This window comes from Triturus cristatus, chromosome 2_1, assembly GCF_964204655.1.
Source record: "Triturus cristatus chromosome 2_1, aTriCri1.1, whole genome shotgun sequence".
NCBI classification, from domain to species: domain Eukaryota; kingdom Metazoa; phylum Chordata; class Amphibia; order Caudata; family Salamandridae; genus Triturus; species Triturus cristatus.
The window spans coordinates 78,373,681-78,401,605 of NC_140581.1; the positions used below are offsets into that span (position 1 = coordinate 78,373,681).

At 45.4% G+C, this 27,925-nt stretch overlaps 1 protein-coding gene across 1 annotated transcript; it reads left to right on the forward strand.

Moving 5' to 3' along the window:
* The first annotated feature begins 1,718 nt into the window (after positions 1 to 1,718).
* LOC146863777 (vomeronasal type-2 receptor 26-like) lies at positions 1,719 to 27,803 on the forward strand. The gene is made up of 2 exons (XM_085636734.1): positions 1,719 to 1,836; positions 26,914 to 27,803. The coding sequence occupies exons 1-2, from the start codon at positions 1,767 to 1,769 to the stop codon at positions 27,801 to 27,803; spliced, it is 960 nt and encodes a 319-aa protein (XP_085492860.1). The 5' UTR covers positions 1,719 to 1,766.
* Positions 27,804 to 27,925: the final 122 nt, after the last annotated feature.

Sequence of the window (27,925 nt, forward strand, 5' to 3'; positions counted from 1 at the left end):
GTACATTTACAAAGAAAAAGCACAGTCTGTGTTGAAAGTAATTGTGGTGTGCCAGCAAACTGTGATTACTAGGCCCCACCACCCAACCAACCTGCTTCGCCACCCTGACAGAATCATACACCACAATGGGGTGCTTGGTTCCCAATGACTGGATGATTGTGGGTGTATTACTTGCCAGGCCTCACATCCTTCACCACTAATAACCCAGTTTTGTTACAAGGACTGATGTGCACGTCTGTCAGGAGTTCCATAACAGGTATGAAACTATGAACTAGAAGGCAGCCTCCAGTGAAGGTTCTAGTATTTCTTCTATGACCTTGTTACTCTGAATTGTTTGGCAAAATGTTTGCCGGCAATCCAGCTCATAACTATTGAATGCATGAATATAAGAATTATATAGTCTTGGGTAGGATCTGAGGATGTTTGCCTTTTGCCTTGTGCACATGACTGGAAGCCAAAGGTACTACATCCTTAAGGAATTCCAAGACCACCTGACGGAGAGCTCAGACCCACCTCTGTCTTACCATACATGTAGGCTTTGTATAGTCTTGTCATGCAATATCCCTAGTTTAACAGAAATATAATACTTGTCACAGCACAATACATTGATGTTATGAATGGCTTCCTGAATCTTCTTCTGCAACGTATTTTAGATGCATATTTCTCCTGCCCATTTACTCAATAGGTAGTCAGGCCACTGTGTGATTAAGTGCAAGTGTCTCGTCTGTGAGAATAAACATTTCATTGTCAGACTTAAACTGAGTCTGGGGCACTCATTTGAACAGCCCTAATACTGAGCCTACAAGCTGGCCTCGGTTTCATCCTGAACTGTGAATAATCCCCCTTTTTCTCGTGTGTCAATAGCAAAGGTCAAGGAGTACCTTGTGCAGCTGAGTCTCTCTGAAGCAGCACTGGACTTTGATGGTCCTTTATTAGGTCTTTAAAGTTGATATAGCTTCATCATTTAAGTGTGGCAGCTCTCTGGAACCCTATAGGGATGCTATCACCATCCCAATAGATAGGAAATTGTATTTCCAGTTTTGGGTTAGCACACTGCCTCTTCAGACCTTTACTAATTTATGGGCGTGCAGCGACGATGTGTTGTGTCCACATGTAAAAACGTTCCTGAATCGACTGGTCATGTATGATTTGCCCGCGCTGGGTATGCTGTCCCACAGCGTATATGGATCAAAGCGACGGCAGGCAAATGGGGACACAAAGTAGTTCTGCCGCTCTCACAATCTTTAGAACAGATACCAGTCCAACTATTGTATGTGCTGGTGCTACGTTTGTAGGAAAGATGTGGGGGCTCAGGGCCAGGGCGCGTGCTGCAATTGGGAGCCTGCAACACGATCTCTTGCAAAAATGACTGAATGACCCAACACAACTTTGTTATGAAAAAGAGTAATTGACGAGGCCTTGGCCATCTAGCCTCTAATACGTTTTGACTACTTTTGCCATTGTGATATTGTTTCGTTCAATGTGTTATTCTCTATTTGAAGAAAGATGTTATGTTCTACGTGTTTTTGAACCATTTTATGCTATGTTTCTTGGTCAGCTGCGATGCACTGGCTCTCATACCGGTATCATTGTTTTCTGTCAATTCTTTATAATGCAGCTATGTATATGTATGTTACTACTGCTTTTATGACACAAATGTCACAATAAAGCTATTTTGACAATGACTTCTTCATCATCCTCTTCCTTCCCAGATCCCTCGCTCTGTCTGCAGTGAGAGCTGCCGCCCAGGGTACCGGAAGGCTCCCATGGAAGGGAAGCCCAGCTGTTGCTTTGCTTGTGTGCCCTGTGCAGAGGGAGAGTTTTCAAACTCCACTGGTGAGTGATACCTTTGTGCCTGATGGAGATGTAAGGCATTAACTGTAATGCAAGAGCTGGTTGATTGGTCTTTGGGAGCTGTGATACTGAATGCTGGACCGAGAAAAATAGGAAAAAGGTGGTAGATCTGAATAAATGAATGCAGGGTTCTGGTGAAATTGTATAACTGATTGCATTTCTATACTGCCCATTGCCCCAGACAATGTCTTCGCACTGGAGTTTTGCAATGACCATCCAAGCTACTGTGAGATAAGCTTTTGTCGCAAGGCTATAGGACGAGTTTGTAGGTCAAGAGGGAGTGTGCTCCATATGATGGATAAGTTCCTGCTCTGGCAGTGAGTGGTGTCCATGAAATTCAAACTGAGTTTTGGATTTTCTAAGAGGTGCTTGTTTGTACCAAGGACTTCACATGTGGGGGACTTGGGGGAGATCTTAATAAAGAGGTAGTGCAGCGTCACCTGATTAAGCCATTGGTATAAAATAAACCTTGCATTTGTGATCAATTTTGTGATTGCACAAGCAGCAAACGTCTGGGCTTGTTGTATACATTCAAGAAATGTTTAGGTAATGTAGCATAAAGAGCACATCAATATTCCATTTTGGAATTAATAACAACACTAAGTAACTGGTCCAGGAGGTTGAAAAAAAGGAGAAGTAGAGTTTTAGCCTGTTCATCTGGAGGGAGCATCTTCTTACCACTGTGTATAATTAGAGTCTTTAAGAAACATCAGCATCCAAAACAAAGATTTAGAAATTTTGCTAAGTGCTTATGTTAAGTGCAGATGAGCGATACCAGAATATCTAGCAATGATAACATAGAACTCTGGCTTGAAGCTCAGATTAGAATTATTGAGTTGAAGAAAATTAGGTCAAATCCATTCAAATCCAGCCGAGAAAATCTTTATTTGGCTTTAAAACAATACAATATACAAAATACATCGTAATAAAAGCAGACAATATATTTTTTTCAGGCATTAGAAAACCTTAAACATTTATACAAGGTTAGCAAATTTCCACCTAGCTCTTTGATCCTGAGTTTCTAATTCTAATGGACAGCTGAATAAAACTAACAACCATTAAGCAAATATTGTTCAACGAAAGTTGCTACAAAAACAGAAGAGTGGGCCTTTATTGTCTAACATCGAGTGAACACAATAGAGGTAACAAGAATTGTTTCATAGATGATGTCTTAAAAAAAACAAAAATAAGCATAACGTGTGATGTGGTTTGCACAGAGAGAGTGTCACATAGACATAAAACCAGTCCTCCTTCAATAAACCCTTCTTGTGAAAAGTGAGTAAAAGCTGAACACTATTTAACCTAAACTGAGTTAAGAAGAATTTGTGGTGAATGTTATCTACAGAGGTAAAATACAGAGCAATGTTACTAGTGGTAGAGATCGAGGTGAAAGCATGCAGGCAGGATTTACTAAACTCATTTAAAAACTGGTCCTCCTTGAGTTTCTTAATAAATAAAAGTTTCAAGGTGACTTTCATTGGGGGCTTAATTAATTCATGGTTCCAAAAAAGGTCTGATTTCCCAGCAGATCAAACCACCTTCTTACATAGTTAACCCAGGTAATGTGTTACCCACATTCCAAAACTAAACAGCAGAAATAAACAGGCAGTTAAGTTTGTCTATGGCTTGGCCCAAACAGAGAGACATAAGGCAACCCAATCAAACACAATTAAATAATCTAAATAAGCAATTTTTTAGCTCGGAATGACAATAAAAGTGCAGGTACCTTTTTAAACGACAAATAACATATGTAAGAAGACTTTGTCTACTGATTGTATGCCCTTTAAATCAATGTAGACCCAAAGTTCCGCCCCATAGCAGACTATGGAAACCAGTTCACTGTTATAAATTGCCAACTTTTCGTTTAGGGTATTCAATACCCACTTTTTAGCAACCTGAAGACTTCTTCTATTGACCTGTTGAACTGTTGTATTCTAACAGTTGGAAGGTGGTCCTGTTGAAAAGCACAGTCCAAGGAGACCCCTAAATACTGACATGTTCTCACTTTATATATAAGATTGTGAGAGACAAAATGAGGGTGAGTTTTCACAGACCAAAGGCCACATACCATAACAAAGGATTTTGCCAAGTTTGTTCGAGGGCCCAGGTCCTCTATAACACATGCAAGTGAATGAAGAAGCTTTTTGTAGCCCATTTTCCATATTTGCTGTTAGAACACGTCATCAGGGTGAGCTCACCTGAGGCATGTCCTCACGCTATAAATTAAAAATTATTTTCAGATCATGGATGTAAAGAGAGCCAGAATACATCCTTGATGAATTTCCACTCCCAAAGATATCGTTTTGGGCCAAAGTATATATTGGTTTAGCTGGTCGAAAGCACTAGACAGGTCCATGAATGCGCGGTGAACCCTGCCACATCTGGAAATATTTATATCTAGAGGTTATTAAAAACAGGTTAAGCCATTGTTCGATAGTGCCTAAACCCTGTCAAAAACCATATTGGTCGTCAGAGACTATAGAGATCTGCTCTGTTCAGCTTTCCAAAATAACTTTCACTATAGAATCCAGTAGAGATATTGGCCTGTAACAAATTGGATCTGCTTTGTCCCTCTCTTATATAGTGGGACACTGAATGAACTAGACCAGGATGGTGGAGGTCTGCTCCCTGCAAAAGCCCCGAGGACATTTGTAATTAGAGTCGGCCATAGATCAACATTATTTCAATCGATGTCATGGACGTCAAGTTTAGAGGGCTCAGAAACTCTCAAGCCCATCAGCCAGTGCAAGCAGGAGGGGCTGGAGGAGCAGAAGAGCAGCCCCAGCACTATATAGCACGTTGCCAGTTCTGAGTTTGTTTGAAGGGTCCATGGACTCCCAGATCCACAAGCCAGTGAAAGGAGGAGGTGCAGGAGGAGGACCACAGCAGCTCCAGCACTTTATAGTGCACTGTCATTTCTCAAGGCACGGACGTCCATGGGACGTGCCCGGGCATGGCCCGGGTGAACACCTGGCCAAGAGCGGTCCCATGTACGTCTGTACACAACCTTACAAAGCTGGTCTGGGCCACCTCCAAAATATTCAGTAGCCAGTAGTAGCAGAGACTGCATCCAGATGAGTATTGGCGCTGGTTCCCTGGCGAAGCTGTGTTGAGTGATCGCCAGGAGAGACCTCTTCAAGATTTTAGGCTCATTTTTAATTGTTTTTACTCGTCTTTAAAACTTGCTCATACTGTGATTTTATTTACTGGCACTACGTTTTAGAAATATAATTGGAGGAGGGTGGGGGCTTGAACCGTCTGACCATTAGCAAAGTAGGTCAGCGGTCTAGTGTTTAAAAGCGGGGCTCTTTAGCCCGCACGCTGACGCGGACGCGCAGCGCTGGTTCCCTGGCGAAGCTGTGTTGAGTACTCGCCAAGTGAGACCTCTTCAAGATTTTAGGCTCATTTTTAATTGTTTTTACTCGTCTTTAAAACTTGCTCATACAGTGATTTTATTTACTGGCACTACGTTTTAGAAATATAATTGGAGGAGGGAGGGGGCTTGAGCCGTCTAACCATTAGCAAAGTAGGTCAGCGGTCTAGTGTTTAAAAGCGGGGCTATTTAGCCCGCAAGCTGACGCGCAGCGGACGCGCGCATCGGGCACGACGCTTGCGTGCCAAAGGCACGCCAAAGGCAAGCCCTTCTGTGCCCGTCCGCGCGACGGCCGGGCTCAGGGCCAGTCCCTCTGGCCAATTTGCCCCAAAATTCATAAAGTACACCAACGAGGAGCTACATGGACTAAACCCAGCCAAAGGTAGGTTATGTTGTCCCTCTAATCCTCTAACTGATATTGACAAAGACATGGAGAATCTCTCCTGCCTTAGGTGCCAGCAACAACTACCTTGCGTTCTTAACCTACCAGCACATGGTCCTAGTGCTGTGATAGGTAATAAGATGGACGTAATCAGTGCAGGCGCCTTAAAATGTATTTTACTCAATGCTAGATCTCTAATTAAGCATAGTACGGAATGTGCGTTATTGTTAGAGGATCTAAAGGTAAAGTTGGCCTTCATTACGGAATCATGGACAGACAATGCTTCTGGACCAGACCTAGTGAAGGCAACCCCTCCTGGGTTTCGTTGCTACACCCTGGATAGGCTACATAAAAAAGGGAGAGGGCTCGCTGTCATTTATCATGACTCCCTGGGACCCAACTTTATCCCGGTCTCCAACACGACATGCGAAGCACTAGCTTTTAACATTCACTCGGTAAACCATAGAACCTTTAAAGGCTTATTATTATATCGCCCACCGGGTCCTAAAAATGGATTTTTGGAGAAGAGTAGGCACCTTACTTGAAGAGGGATTATGTCTAGAATCCTACACAGTAATGGGTAATTTTAATTTTTATTTAGAAAACCATTTGGAGTCTGACACTAATCGGTTGGAGCAAATTATGGGGGCCGGACGCCTTCAACAATTGGTGAAGGCCCCTACGCATGAAAAAGGACATACTCTTGACGGCATATACTCAAACAACCATGATCTTGTCTGTACTTCAGTCCTTCCCATCTCATGGTCGGATCACTGTGCCATTCAGTTTGAACTGAATGGCTATGGAAGCCATTTAGCCTACACTATACCAGGCCAGGAAATTGTGACCAGAGCCTGGGGAAAATTGGATATTAACAAATTTGGGAACTTGCTTAGTAGCTCGATGCGACCCCCTCCCTCGGGAGTGGAAAATGCTGCGGCGGCCTACAATCAATGGCTAGGCATATCATGTAATCAATTAGCTCCCAGGAAACATTGGATTCCTAAACGAGCAACACCGTCGGGCCCCCTGGTATTCCAAAGAACTTAGAGCTAAGAAACTGGACTGTAAATTGTTAGAAAGGGCTTGCCGAAAAAATTATGGTGAAGCAGATAAGAGAATACAAACACTGCATCACTATTTATAAAAAAAATGTTACTGTAAGCTAAAAGAAAGTTTTTCTCAATACAGATAGCTTTGGCCAAGTCCAACTCAAAGGAACTTTTTAGCATTATTAAAAAATTGTCTATTCCAATTGCTCCTAGGAGCCATAGCAATTTATCATTTTGTGATAAAATTGTCGACTTTTTTAAACATAAAGTTGAAATTATATTCTCCTCTTTCACTGAAGCCAATAAAATGGCACAGTTAAACTCTAATATGAATAAAGCAGTGGTCCTTCATTGGAATTTGACCAATTTTCACCACTGGAGGTATCAGAGACAATCAAGGTTCTGACCTCGATCCGTTCAGGAGCCCCTAGTGATCCCTGCCCTGCCTGGATCATTAAACAAGTGCCTGAAGTAATTGGGATGGCCTTGACTCCTTTGTTAAATGATGTTTTTTCATCTGGTATATTACCTATAATCTGGAAGCAAGCTTCTGTTCTTCCACTCTTGAACAAGCAGAATCTGGATCCAAAAGACCCCAATAATTACAGGCCAATCTCGCGGCTCCCTTTTCCTGCTAAAAGTTTGGAAAAAGAGGTGAACATCCAACTCAGTGCATTTCTCCATTGCAATAAATCATTGGACCCATTGCAATATGGGTTCTGGGCAGATCATAGTACGGAGTTGGCTCTGTTGAAATCCACTGAGGAAATTAGAGAGGCCGTAGATGGAGGAGGTAGTGCAGTATTAATTTTATTAGACCTGTCCGAGGCCTTTGACACGGTCCATCATAAATTATTGATGGACCGGTTGTCTGAGATCGGTGTCAAAGGCCCAGCCTGGAAGCTTTTACAATCTTTCCTAGCTGACAGGTCTCAAACTGTGGATCTGGATGGCAATTCATCTAGACCATTTACACTCCCTTGTGGGGTGCCACAGGGCTCTTCTCTTAGCCCAACTCTTTTTAATATATATGTGGCACCATTGGCAGGAGTTATTAGATCATTTGGATTTCAGCTCACCTCATACGCTGACGACACACAAATAGTGTTGTCGTTGACCAGGGGAGATGAGAAATAAATTGTGGACCGTTTCCATGAATGCATGAGTGATATATCTCGCTGGATGTCCTCCAATTGCTTAAAGCTCAATTCCAACAAGACCGAGGTCTTAAAGTTTGGGAATAATCCACAGGTATGGACACCGGACTGGTGGCCGGAAGACCTGGGATCCTGCCCTGTACCTACCAGGAAGGCCAAAAACCTCGGGGTATTAGTGGACAACAAACTCACTATGGGTGATCAAGTAAGCATGGTGACCTCAGCTTGCTTCATGATTCTTAGAATCCTTAGGAAAATTAAGATCTTACTGACCGAGAGCAATCTCAAGACAGTAGTCATGGCCCTCATAACGTCGCGTTTGGACTATTGTAATAGCCTATATTTGAACATACAAAAACAACATATATATAGGCTCCAATTAGTCCAAAACGCAGCAGCCAGACTGCTGTCCGGAACACCTGAATTTGTTTCAAGGAACTCTGTATTGTTTTTAAGGCCATTCATGGAATCGGTCCTGAATCTCTTAAGCAAAAGTTCCATTGGTACGTACCTGGTAAAACGTTACGCTCTACCAGTGCTAAACAAGTGCAAGTCCCCAAGGCAAAAAAAGTTAATTGGGGAGGCAGGTGCTTCACTCTTTGTGCTTCTTGAGCATGGAATGAGCTTCCCTTTTCCTTTAAGTCTGCCCCGGATCTTCTGTCATTTCGCAAGGGCCTGAAGACATGGCTCTTCTCGCAGTAGCACTCTTTCAGCTTCCCAGGCAACCAGTACTTAGCGTCAGGACACCCAAGGGTAATCGCGCGCTCTACAAGTGCACATAACATAACATAACAATATGTGGAAACGTAAGTGGCACCGTCCCCAGGTCTACTATCAAAAAGTTGCTTGCAAGGGCAGTTGGTGTTATTAGCAAGGACATTGTACTCGCAAGGCTCTCTAGTGATGGGGCTGATCTAAGCGGGCAGGCGATTGAAGTTTGCTCAACGGGGCTGGGTGATGCAGAGGCTCTTGCTTGCAGTTTGGCAGACTCGCCCCCACTCCTCCTACTGAGCAATTGTTAAATGTAAGAAGTGGGCAGCAAGAATGATAGCAAACACTGTAAGGTGTCTGACTCCTGGGGTCCTGAGATGTACTCTGTTCCTGCGGACTTCCTTGTCACTGCTAAGGAACACCGCTATGATGGCGTGGCAATCGTATTGAAGGAGCATTTGAGCCCAATCTTGACTATATTATATTGGGAACCTCATCAGGCCCAGAGGACCTCACTTAAGAGCTTTTAATAATAGTGAGCTTGACCTTTGCCATATCAAATTCAACAGGAGTCATGCTAATCTCATCAGGATCCTCTAGGGAATTTGGCATAACTGTTCAGCCTCATTCTATGATGTGACATTGCTGAAATGCTCTGCCCATTAGAGCCTCCCTAAAATACAGCAAGATAATCATTCTCCAAATGCACTATTATTGTGGAGGTTGCTTGTCAACTGTTAAGAAGCCAATGCCTTCTCCCTAGTACATGTCTTCATACCTTCTGCATGCGTGTTATATGTAGTACCCCAGTAGGGATGCCTTTAGTTCTTCATGTGCAGCAGAGCGTGCAGAATCAAACCAAATCCATATGTTCCCCTTATAAGGTTGATCTGGGCCCAACACCAGATTTTTAATAACCTGACTTACAAAATCCAATGTACTTAAAATGGATGTAGGGCTCAACTGGTCATCCAAGCATGGCAAATATCTCCATGAGTAGACAGGATCAAATCCCTAGCAATCCTAATGGAGTTAACCGTACACCATTTAGACAAACCCCATATGTTCTTCACTAACTTCAAGTTGGGATGATTATCTTCAGATTTGGTTGGATTGGACTAGGCTGCAGACAAATATACAAAGCAATGAGATACTACAAAAAATACAGGAAATCAGGACAAATGTCCGTCAACATATTAACATCTATAATAAAAGATGCACCCCTAATGGAACAAAGTTGGAACAAAGGAGCGGGGTAATATCGATAAATCAAAAGCAAGAGAAAGAGTATATTACATCTATAGGCCATTCAAAGCTTTCCCCACAATATCATGTTCAAAATGGGGCTGTTCCTTGCCAGCAATGCTGGCAAAGCCACAAGGAAGGCAACTTGCATAAATGGATATTAAAATCCCCCATCTACAACAATGACCATTCAAAGCTCTTCCGAGAACAAAAACTAGATACGTTTTAATCAAGTGCCTCCATTACTTAGCAATTATTGTGCTAAGAAATATTGTTATAAAAATGTACCACTGAAATATTTCGTAGTCCTATACCTCCCAAACAGACCAGCAGATAAAAAGAGAAATCCAGACAGTCCATAATGCCTACCCAGAAAACTTAAATGCAAAAGAAATAGATAAACCACTCTTAGCCCTGCCCGCTCTTGAAGAAATTGCTGGGTGCCTAAAGTGAGATAACCATATATAAGAAAGCCTCTATAGACCATGTCTCTTGCAAACAAAATAAATAAAATGTCTTAATAAACGTCACCTGGTCAGGATTAGTCAGCTTAGTTCTAATTTGTGCAACATTCCAAGAAAATAAAAACATTATGAGGAATAGGTTTAACTGTATTCTAGTCTGCTACCCTGAGTAGCTATAGACACCACAGATAAACCAGTGCGAATTATAATTTGGGGTGGATGGTAGTCCAATACAAGTAACAACGTCACTATTCTTGATAGGTCCAGTAATGTTATCCATAAATTATACATGAGCTTAACCCCTGGTATGCCACAAAGTAGACAAGCCTATAAGAAAATTTGGAATGCAAGCATTTAAAAGTACCAAATTAGGTAAAAAGTTGAAACCACAACACAATACAAATTCCAATGTGATTCATAAAAAATAAAGAATATTTTAATTAACCAAATACACCAAAACAACAAAATCCTATAAGTGGGAAAGAGGATGATGAACGACTTCTTAAGCTGCTCTGCCACTGATCGCTTGATACTGCTTTCAATCTTATGTATTGCAGACAATGCCCACTTCTAATGATGTATATATGGCTGGATTGAACATAGACCCACTATGACCTCTACCACAGAATGTGGATGAGTCATGTGTGCTCCTTGGCCCGGCAGCCCTTAAAACTCAAAGAGCTTCTCCTGATCCCCACACCCACTGCTCCATCATGCCTGACAGTCCTCTGAGGTTGGCACTGAATCTCTCCCTGGCTAGCAGTCCATAAGCTACTTTACCACCTACACAACCACTAGTAGACTCGGAGCAGCAGGGCTGGCTTTAGCGCTATTGGCGCCCGGTGCGACAATCATGTTTGATGCCCCCACCCCCATGATCTCCTCCACGGATTCTATCACAAGCACCGGGCAAAAGTCTCCCTCAAGTTATTGCTAAACACAGCGCACTCCCTGCGGTCAGCGCCCCCCTCTACTGGTCATCACCCAGTGCGGCCGCACCGGTCACACTACCCTAAAGCCAGCCTTGTGGAGCAGGAACCAAATCTGGGTTTATGATCATTTGGAGCAGGAGAACATCGGCTTTCACCTGTAACGCTCAGCCACTGCTCCTGTTCATATCACCGACTTCAGTGGTGTCCTGCATATTCTCTGCTCATCACATCAGCTCAAAAGAGGGTAGAATTCTTTCTCTCTTTCCCTCTGGCCCATTACCAACTTACATGCTTCACTCACATCGCCCTTCCTCCCCCCCAATCCTCTGGAGAGCGGCCATCTTGGATTGGGCTCCATTGTGTTCCATATTCTATCCTGTGAACCACCTCCAGTGCCATCTCCCAATCTCCATCTGCTTTTGCTCCCACCACATCTCTCACTCTCACAACTTTGGGTGCAACAGTTGCTGTGTCGTCCTCCAGCACCATAAACTGTACCCACTACAACATACACTATTAAGTGTTCCCAGTAATACATGTCATTGCCCTGCCCTGAGAAGACTCTTGCCACATTGCTCTTGCCTGCAATTATGTACAATGTGAAATGCAAGGCAACCAAACCAAACTTTCATGAGAGAACTCAACGAATACCTTTCTGTTACAGATGAAAAATGTGGATGCTGTCCTCCATTTTCTGAACTCTGAAACAATGCCTATTCTGGCCTTTGAGTGTTAGTAGTTGTAAATCCATTGCCATCAAGGGAAGAGACCTGCAAAATGCAGCAACAGCCCTAGAAGGCAAATTTTACTTCTCTTGCTTATGAGTATTTGAAAGCTAAAAATGAAGTTATAAGACAGTCAGTTCCAAATCTTTATTGAACATAAGCCATAAAAGTCATAAAAACAGGAAGAAATAAATCAAAGATACAATTTTTACTAGTAAAATAGGAAGATAAAAAGAATCATTGCACATACAGGACCACAGGTCATAAGGGAAACATGCAGCGTAGTAACAGTGTTAATAATACAACCATATAGAGAGCTCTTTATACCTTTTCCTTATTACAAGAGCCCTTCTAATTAAATTTAACACCGCTTAACAGTTCTCTATTGTGCAAAGTTTCTGCAAAAACACCAGACCTTCCTGGTGCTGTCTCAGTTTTGATCTGCGCATGACAGGAACCAAGAAGGAGAACATAAGCTCAGCATATAATGGGCAGAATAATATAAAGTGACCACTGCTTTGTTAACTAATGTTATTGCAACAAATTGGGGGTAGGTCTTGAGACCATACACATTGCAGAGGAATGGCAACTTTAAAATATACTATACTTAATCTAAATAATGTAACATATTAACGTTGGGAGGGGTTGGAAACCTTATGGTTCTAAACTCCTTGTAGTTGAGGCCATAGAGTTTCTCACCACTGACACCAAGGCATGTACTCCCTTCAGCCTCATCTCCATATTGTGATTGAGGTAGCATTGTTTCACCAATTGTTTCACTGCCTCTTTACAGTTTAGAGTAATGGCTTGAGGGTTCTCAAACAAATCTTTCATGCCAAATGACTCAAAGGTTTGTTCAACTATAAGGAACAAGTCCAATCAAATCCTCTAAGTGAGGAAAGCCTTGTTCCAAATGACAGTTAAAAGTAGCCTTACCCTTGGGGACGGCAAGGAGCCTGTGTGTGAAGAGATTTTCTATATGTTGGAGAATTCCTGCTTTTATATATCCCCACAGACCCGCACCATATAACCCATCTGAAATGCATTTACTTTTATATAGGTTAATCACCTCCCTGTTGGCTTTTTTGTTTTCATCTGTGAGGACACCTAAAGATCGCCTCAATGTTTCTACTAAGTTGATTCAACCTTGCAGTCAAAAGAGAGGTCCAAATAAAAGAAGAGCTAAAAAGGATCCCCAGGTAGTTAAAATCTTTCATCTTCTCTATGTGTGCATCCCTAATAAGAAAGAGCTTGTCCACGTATTTGGTCCCCCAAACGTCATAGGAAATGATTTAGAACACTTGTTTTTTGAATTCAAATTGAACAAGGAGATCATCTGCATAAAGCAGGATAGAAGTGGGTTTCCTACCCATTCGCGGGTATCCTTTTCTATCTCGGAAAGATGTTTAGAACTCCTGTTTATAAAAAGCAAGAAAAGATAAGGAGCTAGGATACACCCCTGTCTCACACCCCGGGTAGTTCTATTTTGGGAAGTAGATTCACCATGGAGGCCACAGCAGACTTTAATTGTTAAGTCCTGATGTAAGCCTTTAACACAGGTGAAGAGTTCCATTTCAAACCCTATTGTTTCCATCAAAACCCATAATTATGAACAATTTACAAAATCAAAAGCGCTAGATAAGTCATACTCGATAGAAGCACTTGTCCTAAGATTTTAATAGTAGAATCTAGCAAGGAAATCGGTCTGTAACATGATGGTTGTTGGACCTAGCGTCCTTTGGTAGCTTGGCTCAGGCCCACAGGCTTTCCTCCCAACACAGCGTCACGTGCTTGCATCACACCCAGCTCACAATTTAACGTTACTTCACTCAAGAAGGACACTACACTGATTAAATTTGAGGAATACTAGAAATCTTTATCTTTTCCTAACCAACTGGGTTATTCGAATTTACACTTTGGAGTGAAACATTTCATTACATTACAGGTTAAACATCTCCCTTCATTTAGGAATAAAACATGGCATAACAACTCAGAATAATTTTTCATCACATTCTAAAATTAACACTTTGTACGTTTCAGGTAGAACATTTCACCACATTTCAAGTTAAACCATTTCATAACATTTCCCAATAACAGTCCCTTCAGGATAACTCTAGCACAGCAGGTCTTTATACCCACTAGGTGGTCCCACCCGGCGTCTTGGCTCTGAAGGGAATACTAATTCCTCACAGACTGCGCTCTGAAGAACCCTCCCCGTTTCCACAATGCAGGGTAACCCTCAGTCTCTTGACTTGATTAGCGGGACTCCAGGAGTACAGTTGATAGACAATGGCTACCTCCAGACAGTTTACTGGTAGACTCCCATAACCCTGGGTCTACTCCGTCCCCGTTACTCCATACATCTAGGCGCTCTCTGAGGCTAGGGCTCAACTTGTTACCTTCCTCACCAGACGTGAGCCTGCCAGTAACTAACCCTGGACACGTGCCTGATTATGCTAGGCTGCCGGTAACTACCACGACCTCTCATGGCCTTCCCCCTCAAGCCTTGGTAAACGATCCATCAGCTCCCAGTTCTCTCCCCTGCCCCGCGCTGTGTTACCCAGCTTACTGTCTGTCAGGGATGTCCTCCTCCAGGATAGTTCTCGGTGCTGGGTGACGCGGTCTCTCACCTCTGGCGCGGAGCTCGGGGGTGTAAACAGCAAGGGAGTCCTCCCATAAGTAGGGGAACGATTCAGCATGCACCCTCAGGCCACCTCCCACAAGGGATTCCCCCGGGTGCACTCTCCCTAATGATGACGGACGCCTCTCCGCTTCACTGAGGCTGACTATCACCACACGGGACCCTTTTACCGGGAAGCTTCGTTATCGGCAGTCGCTCCTTCCGCGGCCGATATCCGGAATTGTGCGTCCTGCGTGGGCGCGGCCTCCGCCTCCCTTCCACAACAAGAGGGCGGCGCTCAAGCCCCTCTCATGTGATTAGGGCCGCGGCTTCACTGACTCACTTCCTAACTGGGGAGATCCTCTGTCTGACGGTCGGGTCGCTCCCTCACAGCTGACATACACCTGGAGCCAATTCCCCGCCTTCGGCCTCACGATGAAAACGTCTCCTGCCAAGGGCCCCTAGGTAACCTCTCGACTTCAGGGGGGGGGGGGAAAGTGGCGGCCAGGGTTCCGAAAATGGGTCTCGTGGAGGGGAAGGGTGAAATACAAGATGCCGGATTTCACACAGGAACTGAGGCAACCAGACTCCTGGGGCTGGGGCACAACCACCTCTCCTCTTCGTCAGAGAGGGTGACACACCGGATCCATCCAGAAATACCAGATAACAACGGATTTGGGGAGAAGATGGCCCAGGCGCTGGCTCACTCCAAGGTCCAGTGGGTCAGGGGTTCAAACTACCTGGAGACCTCCTCAGGTACAAGGATCCCAAAAGTCACGGGCTGCGCTCAGGGACCGGTCACAGGGTGAGGGGTGATGTTACTAGGGTTAGGACTCTGTGCAGACCCTTGGACCTGTCCGTTCTCCTCTAAATACAACCACCTCCTCACACAGGCGCCTTACTCCTGAACCTTCCGCAGTCCCCACCTATCTCAAAATGGCTGCCCTCCTGCCACCTCTATTTATCACCTTGGGCCTCACTTGCCAGAAGGGCCCAGAAGGTTCCGGAACCTCTCATGGCAGTCATGGCCCAGGTGCTGAGGTGACAGTTGGAGCCACCATTTTGCGAATCTCACCTATTTACCTCAGTGGAGCACCTTGCGCCTCTCCCTCAGGTAGTGAGGGTGAAGCGCCCAGAACCTCTACATCAGAACCCCAAAAAGTTTGGTAGACAGAAAAAATGAGAAGGGGAAAAGGGACAAAAATAATAAAATGAGGAGGAAACTGCCAAAGGGCTGACAGGTCTAACACGCGTCCCCCCCCAGCTGAAAGTGGGGAGAGCTACCCAACCCCTTGGGAGTCCTCTTCACTAAGGCGGAAATACCTGGAGAGACCGTCAGCATTGGCGTGGTCCACTCCTGGGCGATGTTCCACCCTAAAGTCCATCCCCTGTAGGGAAATGGACCACCTCAACAGCTTGGGATTCTCGCCCCTCATTTGCATCAGCCACCTGAGGGGCCGGTGGTCGGTCTGAACCAGGAAGTGCGAGCCAAACAGGTATGGCCGCAGCTTCTTCAGAGCCCACACCACCGCAAAAGCCTCCCTCTCAATTGCACTCCACCTCTGTTCCCGGGGAGTAGTCTCCTAGATGGGAAAACCACCGGTTGGTCTAGACCCTCGTCATTGAGTTGCGACAGCACTGCCCCAATACCGTGCTCCGACGCGTCTGTCTGGACAATGAACTCCTTGGCAAAGTCAGGGGCCCTGAGAACAGGTGCCGCACACATGGCCTTTTTCAAGGTGTCAAAAGCTTGTTGACATCCCTCGGTCCAGATTACCCGTCGAGGGTGCTTTTTGGAAGTGAGCTCAGTCAAGGGGGCCACGATGGAACCGTATCCCTTGATAAAGCGTCGGTAGTAACCAGTGAGGCCCAAGAAGGCCCGAACCTCTGTCTGAGTCTTGGGGGGTTCCCAGGCTATGATGGTTTCGATCTTTGCCTGGAGGGGTTGCACCTTGCCCCGACCCACCAAGTGACCGAGGTACACTACCGACCCCTGCCCGATCTGGCACTTACTGGCTTTGATCGTCAGACCTGCCTGCTACAAAGCCTGAAGAACAGCCTGAAGGTGACACAAATGGTCCTCCCAGCTGCGGCTGAAGACAGCAATGTCATCCAGGTACGCAACTGAAAAGGCTTCCATTCCAGAGAGGACCTGGTTCACCAACCGCTGGAACGTAGCAGGGGCGTTCTTGAGCCCGAAGGGCATCACACAGAACTGGTAGTGACCCTCAGGGGTGGAGAAGGCTGACCTTTCCTTGGCTCCATCCGTCAGGGAAATCTGCCAGTACCCGGATGTAAGGTCAAAGGTACTAAGATATTGGGCAGCTCCCAACCGGTCAATGAGCTCATGCGCCCTCGGGATAGGATGAGCATCTGTCTTAGTCACTGAATTCAGTCCCCTGTAACCTACACAGAACCGGAGTTCTGGGGTAGTGCCCGGTGGGGCAGCTTTGGGTACCAGTACCACCGGACTGGACCAGGGACTACTTGAAGGCTCAATCACTCCTAGCTCTAGCATCTTGGTAACTTCCCCATGGATGCTAGCCTTCACCTTATCCGACAGTCGGTAGGACTTGGACTTCACAGGTGGGCTGTCCCCTGTGTCCACGTCATGGGTACACAGATGAGTCCTTCCCGGGATAAGGGAGAACAAGGAAGCAAACTGCTCCAGTACCCGGCGACAGTCCTTCCGTTGTTCAGGAGTTAGTGACGGTGAAAGGATCACTCCCTCCACCGATCCATCCTTCTCTTGGGACGCAAACAGATCGGGAAGTGGTTCACTTTCCTCTTCCTCTGACCCATCAGTCACCATCATTAACGTGACCTCGGGTCTCTCTTGGTGAGGCTTGAGGCGGTTAACATGGAGCACCCGATGGGGCTGCCTGGGGGTCTTAAGATCTACCACGTAGGTAACCTTGCCCTTCTTCTCCACCACCTCAAAGGGGCCTGACCAGCGATCCTGGAGGGCGCTAAGCTCTCCAGGTTCCATCACCCACACCTTCTGGCCAGGCTCCAGCTCCACCGGGTGAGCGTTTCGGTCATACCATTCCTTCATGACCGTTTGGCTGGCTTCTAGGTTTTCAGAAGCTTGCTTCCACAACCTAGCCATTTGGCTACGAAAGGCCAGCATGTAGCTCACCACATCTGGGGGAAGTTTCCTGGGAGTCTTCTCCCATCCATCCTTCACCAGGCTAAGTGGTCCACGCACAGGGTGCCCGTACAACAGTTCGAAGGGGCTGAAGCCCACTCCCTTCTGTGGTACCTCCCTGTAAGAAAACAGCAAACAAGGTAGGAGGACGTCCCATTTCCTCCGCAGGCTCTCGGGCAGACTCCGGATCATGCCCTTTAAGGTCTTGTTAAACCTTTCCACCAGACCATTGGTCTGGGGGTGATAAGGGGTGGAGAACCGGTAAGTGACTCCACACTCCTTCCACATAGCCCGCATGTATGCCGACATGAAGTTGGTACCTCTGTCCGACACCACTTCCTTGGGGAATCCCATCCGGGTAAAAATTCCCATAAGGGCCCGTGCCACTGCAGGTGCAGTAATGGTCCTCAGAGGGATAGCCTCTGGGTACTGTGTGGCATGATCCACCAGAACCAGGATAAACCTGTGACCGGCAGACGTTGGTGGATCCAATGGCCCGACAATGTCGATGCCCACCCTTTCAAAGGGGGTACCAACGACAGGCAGTGGTTTCAGGGGAGCCTTCAGCTTCACCCCTGTCTTCCCACTAGCTTGGCAGGTTACACACGTCCTACAAAAAGTATCGGACGTAATCCTCATCTGAGGCCAGTAAAAATGTGGGACAAGTCGAGCAAATGTCTTGTCTTGTCCCAAGTGTCCTGCCAAGGGTATTTCGTGAGCCAGTCCTAATAGGAAGGCTCGGTAACCCTGGGGAACTACCAAGGCCCGGGATGAACCATGCACCGGAGCCTTGGGTTCGCTATAAAGGAGTCCATCTTCCCAGTATATGTGGAAGTTCCCCGAATCGTTACCCGCTGCCTGGGCTTCGGCCTGCCGCCGTAAACCCTCAAGGGTAGGGCACTCCTTCTGGGCCCGACAAAACTCTTCTCTAGTAGGTCCTCCCTCCACCTGCCAATCTGCAGGGGTCGGTAAGCCCTCCAGGAAAGTTACATCCCCCTCCGTAGACTCCGGGACCACTTCAGTTGCCCCATCCACCTTTGGAGGGTCAGATGCCGGGGCAGGCTTCCCCCGTCCCCGTTTACCCTTTCCGGCAGCTGGTTGGGCCTTTGTCCCAGGCTCCAACCTCTGTGAATCCCCTCTTCGGGCAGTCACGGACCGAGTGTGGACACATGTCCACTCAGGGGTCCCCAACATTTCCATGTGGGCCCTGAACTCAACCTCCTTCCACGCCGAGTGTTCAAGGTCGTTTCCCAACAGGCAGTCGACCGGCATGGCAGGGCTTATCGCAACTCGTAGAGGACCCGCAACCCCTCCCCACTCAAAGGGAATCTGGGCCACCGGATAGTGACCCTCTCGGTTGTCAGCCATCACAACCGGGTGGACTACATGGGGAACCACCTGCTCTGGGGACACCAGCTGACTCCTTACCATAGTCATGCTGGCTCCTGTATCCCTCAGAGCCTCCACCCTCTGGGCATTGATGGTGACCCATTGCCTGTACTTAGTAGTATTCGAGGGCATCTGGGTCTTAGGAACCATCTCACAATCCCCTAAGGACACTAGGGTTAGCCCTGCCCACTCACCTCCCTTATCTAGGGGCAACTCCTCCCCGAGCACTACACTCGCCACCCCAGGGGTCTTTCCTCCAATGGGAGGGTGTGGTCTCTTGGGACACTTGGCATCCTCCTTATAGTGCCCAACCTGACCACACTCATAACATCGGACAACCCTAGGCTGCTGACCACGGTCAGGATAAGGGGGTTTGTGGGGGCCAACCTTAGGAGGGAATCCTACTCCCTTCCCTGGTGAACTCTTTTTGGGGCCTTTAGAGAACTCCCTCTTTTTGTCTCCCCCCTCTTTCTTCTGGGGGGCGCCCTGTCCAGCCCCTTGGAAATTCCCTCCAGTCCCTTTTGAAGATACCCGGGTACTTGCCCAGATATCTGCCTCCTCTGCAAGCTTCCTAGGATTAGTTAGCTTGCTGTCTACCAGGTGCTGACGCAGCTCCGGAAAACTTTTCTCGAGGAGGTGCTCCTTTAAAATTAAATTGTACAGTCCCTCATAGTCCTTGACCTCACTGCCCTGCACCCAGCCCTCTAAGGCCTTCTTGGCATAGTCCAAGAAATCCACCCAATTCTGGGTGGCCAACTTCTGACTGCCCCGAAACCTCTGCCTAAATTTCTCAGGGTTCAGCCCAAACTTCCTCACTAGGGCTACCTTCATAACGGGGTACTTGGTCTGGTCTGGCTGTTCTAATGCTAGCAAGGCATCCCTCCCCACCGGAGGCATATACCTATATAGGCCACCCCCCCACTGGACTTCGGGGACCCCATGGGCTCTTAGAGAGACCTCATAGGCAGCCAGCCATTTTACAATGTCATCCCCGACACCATAGCTGGCGACTACATCCTTGGGCAGGTAGGGCCTGGACTCCCTCGGGATTTCTCTCGGTATGCTGCCACCATTAGGACTGCTGGGGGTTCCAAATTGAAGGGCTTTGAGCTCTAACTCCTTTAAATGGAGCTCATGGAGGAACCTCCTCTCCTCCCTCTCTTTTTCCAACCGGGCCAGATCCATTCTAAACTGCCTCTCCTCCCTCCGGTCAACTAGATCCGCAGAGGACAGGCTCCCCCCTGAGGCGCTACTACCCACTCTTGATGGGGCTCTAGACCCAACGTCCATATTACCGCTCCCAGGGGGAAAAAGGACTTCCGTTTCTTCCAGGAGGTCTAGTCCTGGTTCCTCCTCCCGTTTCCCGCTAGGGTGGGCCATAACCCAGGCTCTTAAGCTTGCTTGGAGCTCGGTTTTCTTCGCCCCCTGCTTAAAGAATACCTCCCTCTCCTGGCAGAATTCCTTCAATTGGGCCACTGTATACTCCTCCAGCCTACCCAATTCGAATTCCATCCTACCAGATGGGACCCCAAGACAGTCAACAAGAACTTTACTCTGGAAGACCTTCCCAAGAAAGGAAATATACACAGGACAATTTTAAAAACCTCCAATTAGGAAAACAATCTGGAGAAAACTCCAGCCAAAACAATCCAGTGTAGGTGGTGATGCGCGCAAAACTGCTACCAAGCGGATGCAAGCACTGAATAAGGATCCCACCGCTAAGCACCAACTTGTTGGACCTAGCGTCCTTTGGTAGCTTGGCTCAGGCCCACAGGCTTTCCTCCCAACACAGCGTCACGTGCTTGCATCACACCCAGCTCACAATTTAACGTTACTTCACTCAAGAAGGACACTACACTGATTAAATTTGAGGAATACTAGAAATATTTATCTTTTCCTAACCAACTGGGTTATTCGAATTTACACTTTGGAGTGAAACATTTCATTACATTACAGGTTAAACATCTCCCTTCATTTAGGAATAAAACATGGCATAACAACTCAGAATAATTTTTCATCACATTCTAAAATTAACACTTCGTACGTTTCAGGTAGAACATTTCACCACATTTCAAGTTAAACCATTTCATAACATTTCCCAATAACAGTCCCTTCAGGATAACTCTAGCACAGCAGGTCTTTATACCCACTAGGTGGCCCCACCCGGCGTCTTGGCTCTGAAGGGAATACTAATTCCTCACAGACTGCGCTCTGAAGAACCCTCCCCGTTTCCACAATGCAGGGTAACCCTCAGTCTCTTGACTTATAAGAATTAGCGGGACTCCAGGAGTACAGTTGACAGACAATGGCTACCTCCAGACAGTTTACTGGTAGACTCCCATAACCCTGGGTCTACTCCGTCCCCGTTACTCCATACATCTAGGCGCTCTCTGAGGCTAGGGCTCAACTTGTTACCTTCCTCACCAGACGTGAGCCTGCCAGTAACTAACCCTGGACACGTGCCTGGTTATGCTAGGCTGCCGGTAACTACCACGACCTCTCATGGCCTTCCCCCTCAAGCCTTGGTAAACGATCCATCAGCTCCCAGTTCTCTCCCCTGCCCCGCGCTGTGTTACCCAGCTTACTGTCTGTCAGGGATGTCCTCCTCCAGGATAGTTCTCGGTGCTGGGTGACGCGGTCTCTCACCTCTGGCGCGGAGCTCGGGGGGGTAAACAGCAAGGGAGTCCTCCCATAAGTAGGGGAACGATTCAGCATGCACCCTCAGGCCACCTCCCACAAGGGATTCCCCCGGGTGCACTCTCCCTAATGATGACGGACGCCTCTCCGCTTCACTGAGGCTGACTATCACCACACGGGACCCTTTTACCGGGAAGCTTCGTTATCGGCAGTCGCTCCTTCCGCGGCCGATATCCGGAATTGTGCGTCCTGCTTGGGCGCGGCCTCCGCCTCCCTTCCACAACAAGAGGGCGGCGCTCAAGCCCCTCTCATGTGATTAGGGCCGCGGCTTCACTGACTCACTTCCTGACTGGGGAGATCCTCTGTCTGACGGTCGCGTCGCTCCCTCACAGCTGACATACACCTGGAGCCAATTCCCCGCCTTCGGCCTCACGATGACAACGTCTCCTGCCAAGGGCCCCTAGGTAACCTCTCGACTTCAGGGGGGGGGGGGGGAAAGTGGCGGCCAGGGTTCCGAAAATGGGTCTCGTGGAGGGGAAGGGTGAAATACAAGATGCCCGATTTCACACAGGAACTGAGGCAACCAGACTCCTGGGGCTGGGGCACAACCACCTCTCCTCTTCGTCAGAGAGGGTGACACACCGGATCCATCCAGAAATACCAGATAACAACGGATTTGGGGAGAAGATGGCCCAGGCGCTGGCTCACTCCAAGGTCCAGTGGGTCAGTGGTTCAAACTACCTGGAGACCTCCTCAGGTACAAGGATCCCAAAAGTCACGGGCTGCGCTCAGGGACCGGTCACAGGGTGAGAGGTGATGTTACTAGGGTTAGGACTCTGTGCAGACCCTTGGACCTGTCCGTTCCCCTCTAAATACAACCACCTCCTCACACAGGCGCCTTACTCCTGAACCTTCCGCAGTCCCCACCTATCTCAAAATGGCTGCCCTCCTGCCACCTCTATTTATCACCTTGGGCCTGACTTGCCAGAAGGGCCCAGAAGGTTCCGGAACCTCTCATGGCAGTCATGGCCCAGGTGCTGAGGTGACAGTTGGAGCCACCATTTTGCGAATCTCACCTATTTACCTCAGTGGAGCACCTTGCGCCTCTCCCTCAGGTAGTGAGGGTGAAGCGCCCAGAACCTCTACATCAGAACCCCAAAAAGTTTGGTAGACAGAAAAAATGAGAAGGGGAAAAGGGACAAAAATAATAAAATGAGGAGGAAACTGCCAAAGGGCTGACAGGTCTAACAATGGTGAATACCCATTTTTTTTTTTTATAAATAGGGACAATGATAGCTGTCCTTCAACAGTCAGGAATTGAGCCTGTCACAGCGCTCCTAAATACATTTGTTAACAGGGACTCCCATAGATTGATACTGGATTTAAAGATGTCTGCAGGGGCCCCATGTGGGCCTGGTGTTTTCCTGAGGGTACACTTTGCATTAGCGGTGGCTACTTCATTAATTTCTATTAAAGTTACATAAACCATTGAGGTGTGAATTGTATGTACATCTTCTTAAAGTTCTGGGAGCCAAGCTACAGCCAACAATTGCAAACAGCTCGCCTATCACCAGGGGAAAAGATGCTACACTATTGGAAGTAATTAAGGCTTTGGAAACTGTAGGTCAACTGTAGGTCAATTTGCCAAACCAAAAGCATCTGGAGATTGGTCTTCAAACAAAGTCCATGGAGGTGCATGGGTCATTTTTGAAATGTATGTATTCCTTGTTTTTATCTGATCATGATCCTCTAGGAAACAATTCCTGGTGTGAAATAACTCATTCTATTTACACAGGCGCCTGGAGATCCCATATTTTAAAATGTTTCCAGAGTTTTGATTTGCAGTCAGCGTTTCCAGAAATGGCAAAGTACATTTTTAAACAGTTTTTCAATAAAACAATTAAAATTAATTCACTCATTGAGGATAGGGAGGCTTTAGTGGCAAAAACGCATGCTTGGTCAGTTTTTAATTCCCATCAGTCTTTGCAAATTTAGCCCTAATTGACTGCCTATTTTGCGGCCCATATGAGGGATACATTTTTAAAAATAAGGCTTGGCATATACCCCACTAAAGAGGGCAGGCTAACCTGATTACAATAGTGGCTAACCAGTAAATGCAGATTGTGCGGGTAGCCGCATGAAATTTTACTACACATCGTGTGTGCATTACTAAACCATTTATTTATTAAAGCCAGGGTAAGATCTGCTCACCAGGTCCTTATTTTATGTTTATTGGGTGTGTCGATTCTATTGATGTATCAAATGATAATGTTTTTAACAATTGCCGAACAAATGCTGGCCTTTGTTTTCTAAATTAATTAGTTTATGCTTTTTCTAAAGGGAAATTTTATAGGATTGTATGATAGAAGGTCATTGTTTTTATGCGCCTGTCACTTTGAATTTGAATGCAGTTTGAATCAATTATTCTGTTTCTGGCAACTTTCGGAACTAGGCTTTAAAGATTATGTGAAAGCACAGAGGCACTTAATTGTTCATTTGCATGATGGTATATAATGTTTACAGGTTCATTTAATTATTTTATGGCCTCCTGTATTACGGTTCTATGATGGTCAGTTTTTAGATATTTATGTGACTTTCCAGATCATGTGTAAGCACCTAGGCACTTTATTGTCCATGTGCACAGTGGTAAAAATATTTACAGTTTTAATTAATTATTTAGGTAACAACTTGATAATTATATTTTACTTTTACTATGACAAATGAACGAGTATGATAAACATGTATATATGTGGAATCAATGTGCCAGTATGGTATGTAACCATTGAAGCATTTTTTGTGTACAGTTGTATAATTATTAGGGAAATGCAAATGGTCCTAGGTAATTAAGTATTTAAAATGATTAAGGAACTGGTTTCTTCAACCAATATTTTAATTGTAATGATTTTTATTAATCTAACAATACAGAATTACTACTAATTAAGTTAGTGGGACCTGTGCGCTTTTTCCCAGTGTATAGTAATAATTTACTAAGGTGGGGGTAATAACTGCCTATCGCCTGATTTAAAGAATTCCTGAAAAGTGGGATAACCATAGATCTGCTGGGATCAGTGATTCTTCCTTCGAGGCATTTTCATCTGAGAGAAAAGGATGGTTAACTATTTCCCAGAAATTATCATTATCTTCAGTCCTCACAGCTACTGAAAGGGCCTCTCATGCTTTGTACTAGATCTCATTCTTCCTCTCAGCTAAAATGGTTTTGTATGACCCTCTTGCTGCTCTAACATCAAGTAATGAATGTAGGTGAGTTTTTAAAATTTCCTTTATCTGTTTATGAGCAGTCGTACAAGCCGCGTTAAACCATCTGTGTGGCGAACTCCATGTAGAGGGTTTATTTGAGGTCGAACTGTCAGAATTAGACCTACTAATATTTTTTATAACTAGCTAAAATGATGCGACAATCTGCTTCCTCCAACAGGCAAATTGAAAAGGAATCCATATTCTTGAGAATAATAACTCTGTTAAAAACCGCTGGCTCAACCTTAGCCCATTTAATTTTTTTACCCTTATTCGTAGAATACTCTATCCTAGAGCATTTATTCCTTAAGGTCTTTTTTAATCTGGCGGTTTAGCCATATAAGAAAATTATGATCACTCACATACTTAGTAACAACTTTAAAATCAAGGAAAAGTGGTGAAAGTTTAGCTGTTAACAAAATAAAATCAATCTTGCTACCTCTTGAGCTTCCCGTGAAGGTCATGGCTCTACTGTTCTCCATATGACCTAAGTCATTGGAAAAATCAAAATCAGACTTCAGAATAAGAGTGTGTAGTGCCTCCCCATACGGCGTATGCTTAAAATGTGTGGTATTTTCATTTTTGAGGTTCATAAAAGCACAGGACGGCTTGCCCCTAAGATGACATTAAGAAATATTCAAATCCCCAAACCATATTAGAACCACCTTACATTTGGCTTCATATGGAAATCTAAAATAAAACTGTCATATTGCTCTATCAAATCAGTTATGTTCTGGTTAAAGTGGTTATAATGAAAATGTACCAGCAAAATGTCATGCTTAGTGGAGAAAGCTAAACGAATTATCAAGAAAAAAGGGGAGGACCATAATACTGAAAGCAGAGATTTAAACAAATATAAATGTGGCAATTTCAAGTCATATTTGAAAATAAAGGCGCACACGGATCAAACTTCATTTTTGCGATTACCAAATAGCGATTTTTAAGAAATCACAATTTGGTAATCGCAAAATGCAATGCATCAAAACAGGGTGCAAATAACGATTCTCTAATTGCGATTATGAAAGAATCGCAATTAGGGAATAGTTATTTGCTATTGCAACTCCGTTCTTTACGATGGGCCTCAAGGCCCATAGGTGGGATTGGTCATGCATTGCCTAAATTACGAATACATAATTGGTAATCCCAAATCAGGTAATGCAGAGGCAAGGGTGCCCAGGGGCCCAAGGCCCCACTGAGGAACTCCAAACAAAATAATTTGCAAATGTAAGGCATGCACATGCTCCAGGGGCATGTGTGTGCCACATGGCACTAAAAAAAATGCAGTTTTGTGCATTTTCAAAGTATGCACACAGTTAACATAAACTTCAAATTAATGTTTACTAGCGTTTCCTAAATGCACAGTTCGCAATTAGGAAAAGCTTCTTGAATGTGCATTAGGGAATCGCAAATTGCGATTCCCTATTTGCATTGGGAATTTAGGTAATCGCAAGATATTGCAATTACCTAAATAGCGAATCCCACAACTGTTTGCGATCGCAAAATTGCTTGATGCATGTGCCCTTAATCACTATGAATTCTTTGAATTAGGATGTCGATTTATAAATTGCACATTGCCAATTGAGCATATAGGCCAGTCAATCCATTTGTTAATCAGACCCCAAACTAATAAATGTTTTTATAATGTTTGTGCGCAAACTCCAAATGGTACTTGTTTTGGAAGTTACGAGGGTTTTTTCTAATGTATATCCTTTTTTTATTTTTTATGTGAACTCATTGTCACTTGTTTAAGTTTGCTTATTTCATTCAAATTTACAAAATACAACTTTGCTTACGGAAAAAACTGTATGCTCAGAGAGGGATGTTGTTTATATGGGACTTCCTAGAGATCCTTTTCTTTATACATCACTCTGCCCTTCAAAAACACACCAATTTTTTAAACAGACAGTGGCATTATGTTATGTGTATTGATATTTTTATTTCTTATAATGATTACATTTTTGTGTTTCAGACATGGAAAACTGCCTAAAATGTCCCGATGAACAGTGGCCCAATCACAAGAAGACTGGGTGCATACAGAAGGACGTGGTTTACCTTTCCTACAGTGATAGTCTTGGTGTAAGTTTAGTCTCTGTATCCATTGGTTGCTCCATAATCACAGCTGGAGTGCTGGGAATCTTTCTTAGACACCGGGACACACCAATAGTGAAGGCTAATAACCAGAATATTAGCTACACCCTCCTTGTCTCCTTGATATTGGCCTTCCTCTGCTCCCTCTTGTTCATTGGACAACCTACGCAATTGACCTGTCTGGTCCAACAGGCTGCATTTGGGATTATTTTTACTGTTGCTGTGTCATGCGTTTTAGCAAAAACCATCACTGTTGTCATTGCCTTTAAAGCTATCAAACCTGGGAGCAGGCTAAATAGATGGCTGGGATATCGGGTATCTGCCTCTATGATCCTCTTGCCAACAATGGGGGAAGTAGTAATTTGTCTCACCTGGATGCTCACCTCACCGCCTCACCCAGACATGGACAGACAGTTTGAAATGGGAAAGTTGATCCTGCAATGTGCCCAGGGGTCTGTTACTGCTTTCTATAGTGTCATCGGTTACATGGGCCTATTGGCTTTTTTAAGCTTCATTGTGTCTTTCCTTGCAAGGAATCTACCTGATAGATTCAACGAGGCCAAGCTCATCACATTCAGCATGTTGGTGTTCTGCAGCGTCTGGATCTCCTTCATTCCAGCCTACCTCAGCACCAAAGGCAGATACATGGTGACTGTGGAGATCTTTGCTATCCTGGCTTCCAGTGCTGGACTGCTTGGCTGTGTATTCTTTCCGAAATGTTACATGATTATACTCAAGCCAGACGTAAACAAAAAAGAATATAGGGGTTAGAAGCAATTTATAGTCATAACAATATTTTAGTGTGTCATGTTTACAGGTATGAAACAACAAAATGGGGGGAGGGGGGCATTTTCCACTCAACTAGGAGTAGAGAGGTCGAGCATAAAAGGGGG

Excerpts from the sequence above, each read along its gene's own strand:
- LOC146863777 (XM_085636734.1), top strand. The coding sequence starts at position 1,767 with ATGGAAGGGAAGCCCAGCTGTTGCTTTGCTTGTGTGCCCTGTGCAGAG. Across the intron at positions 1,837-26,913 it reads AGAGTTTTCAAACTCCACTG|ACATGGAAAACTGCCTAAAA; the intron begins GTGAGTGATACC and ends TTTGTGTTTCAG.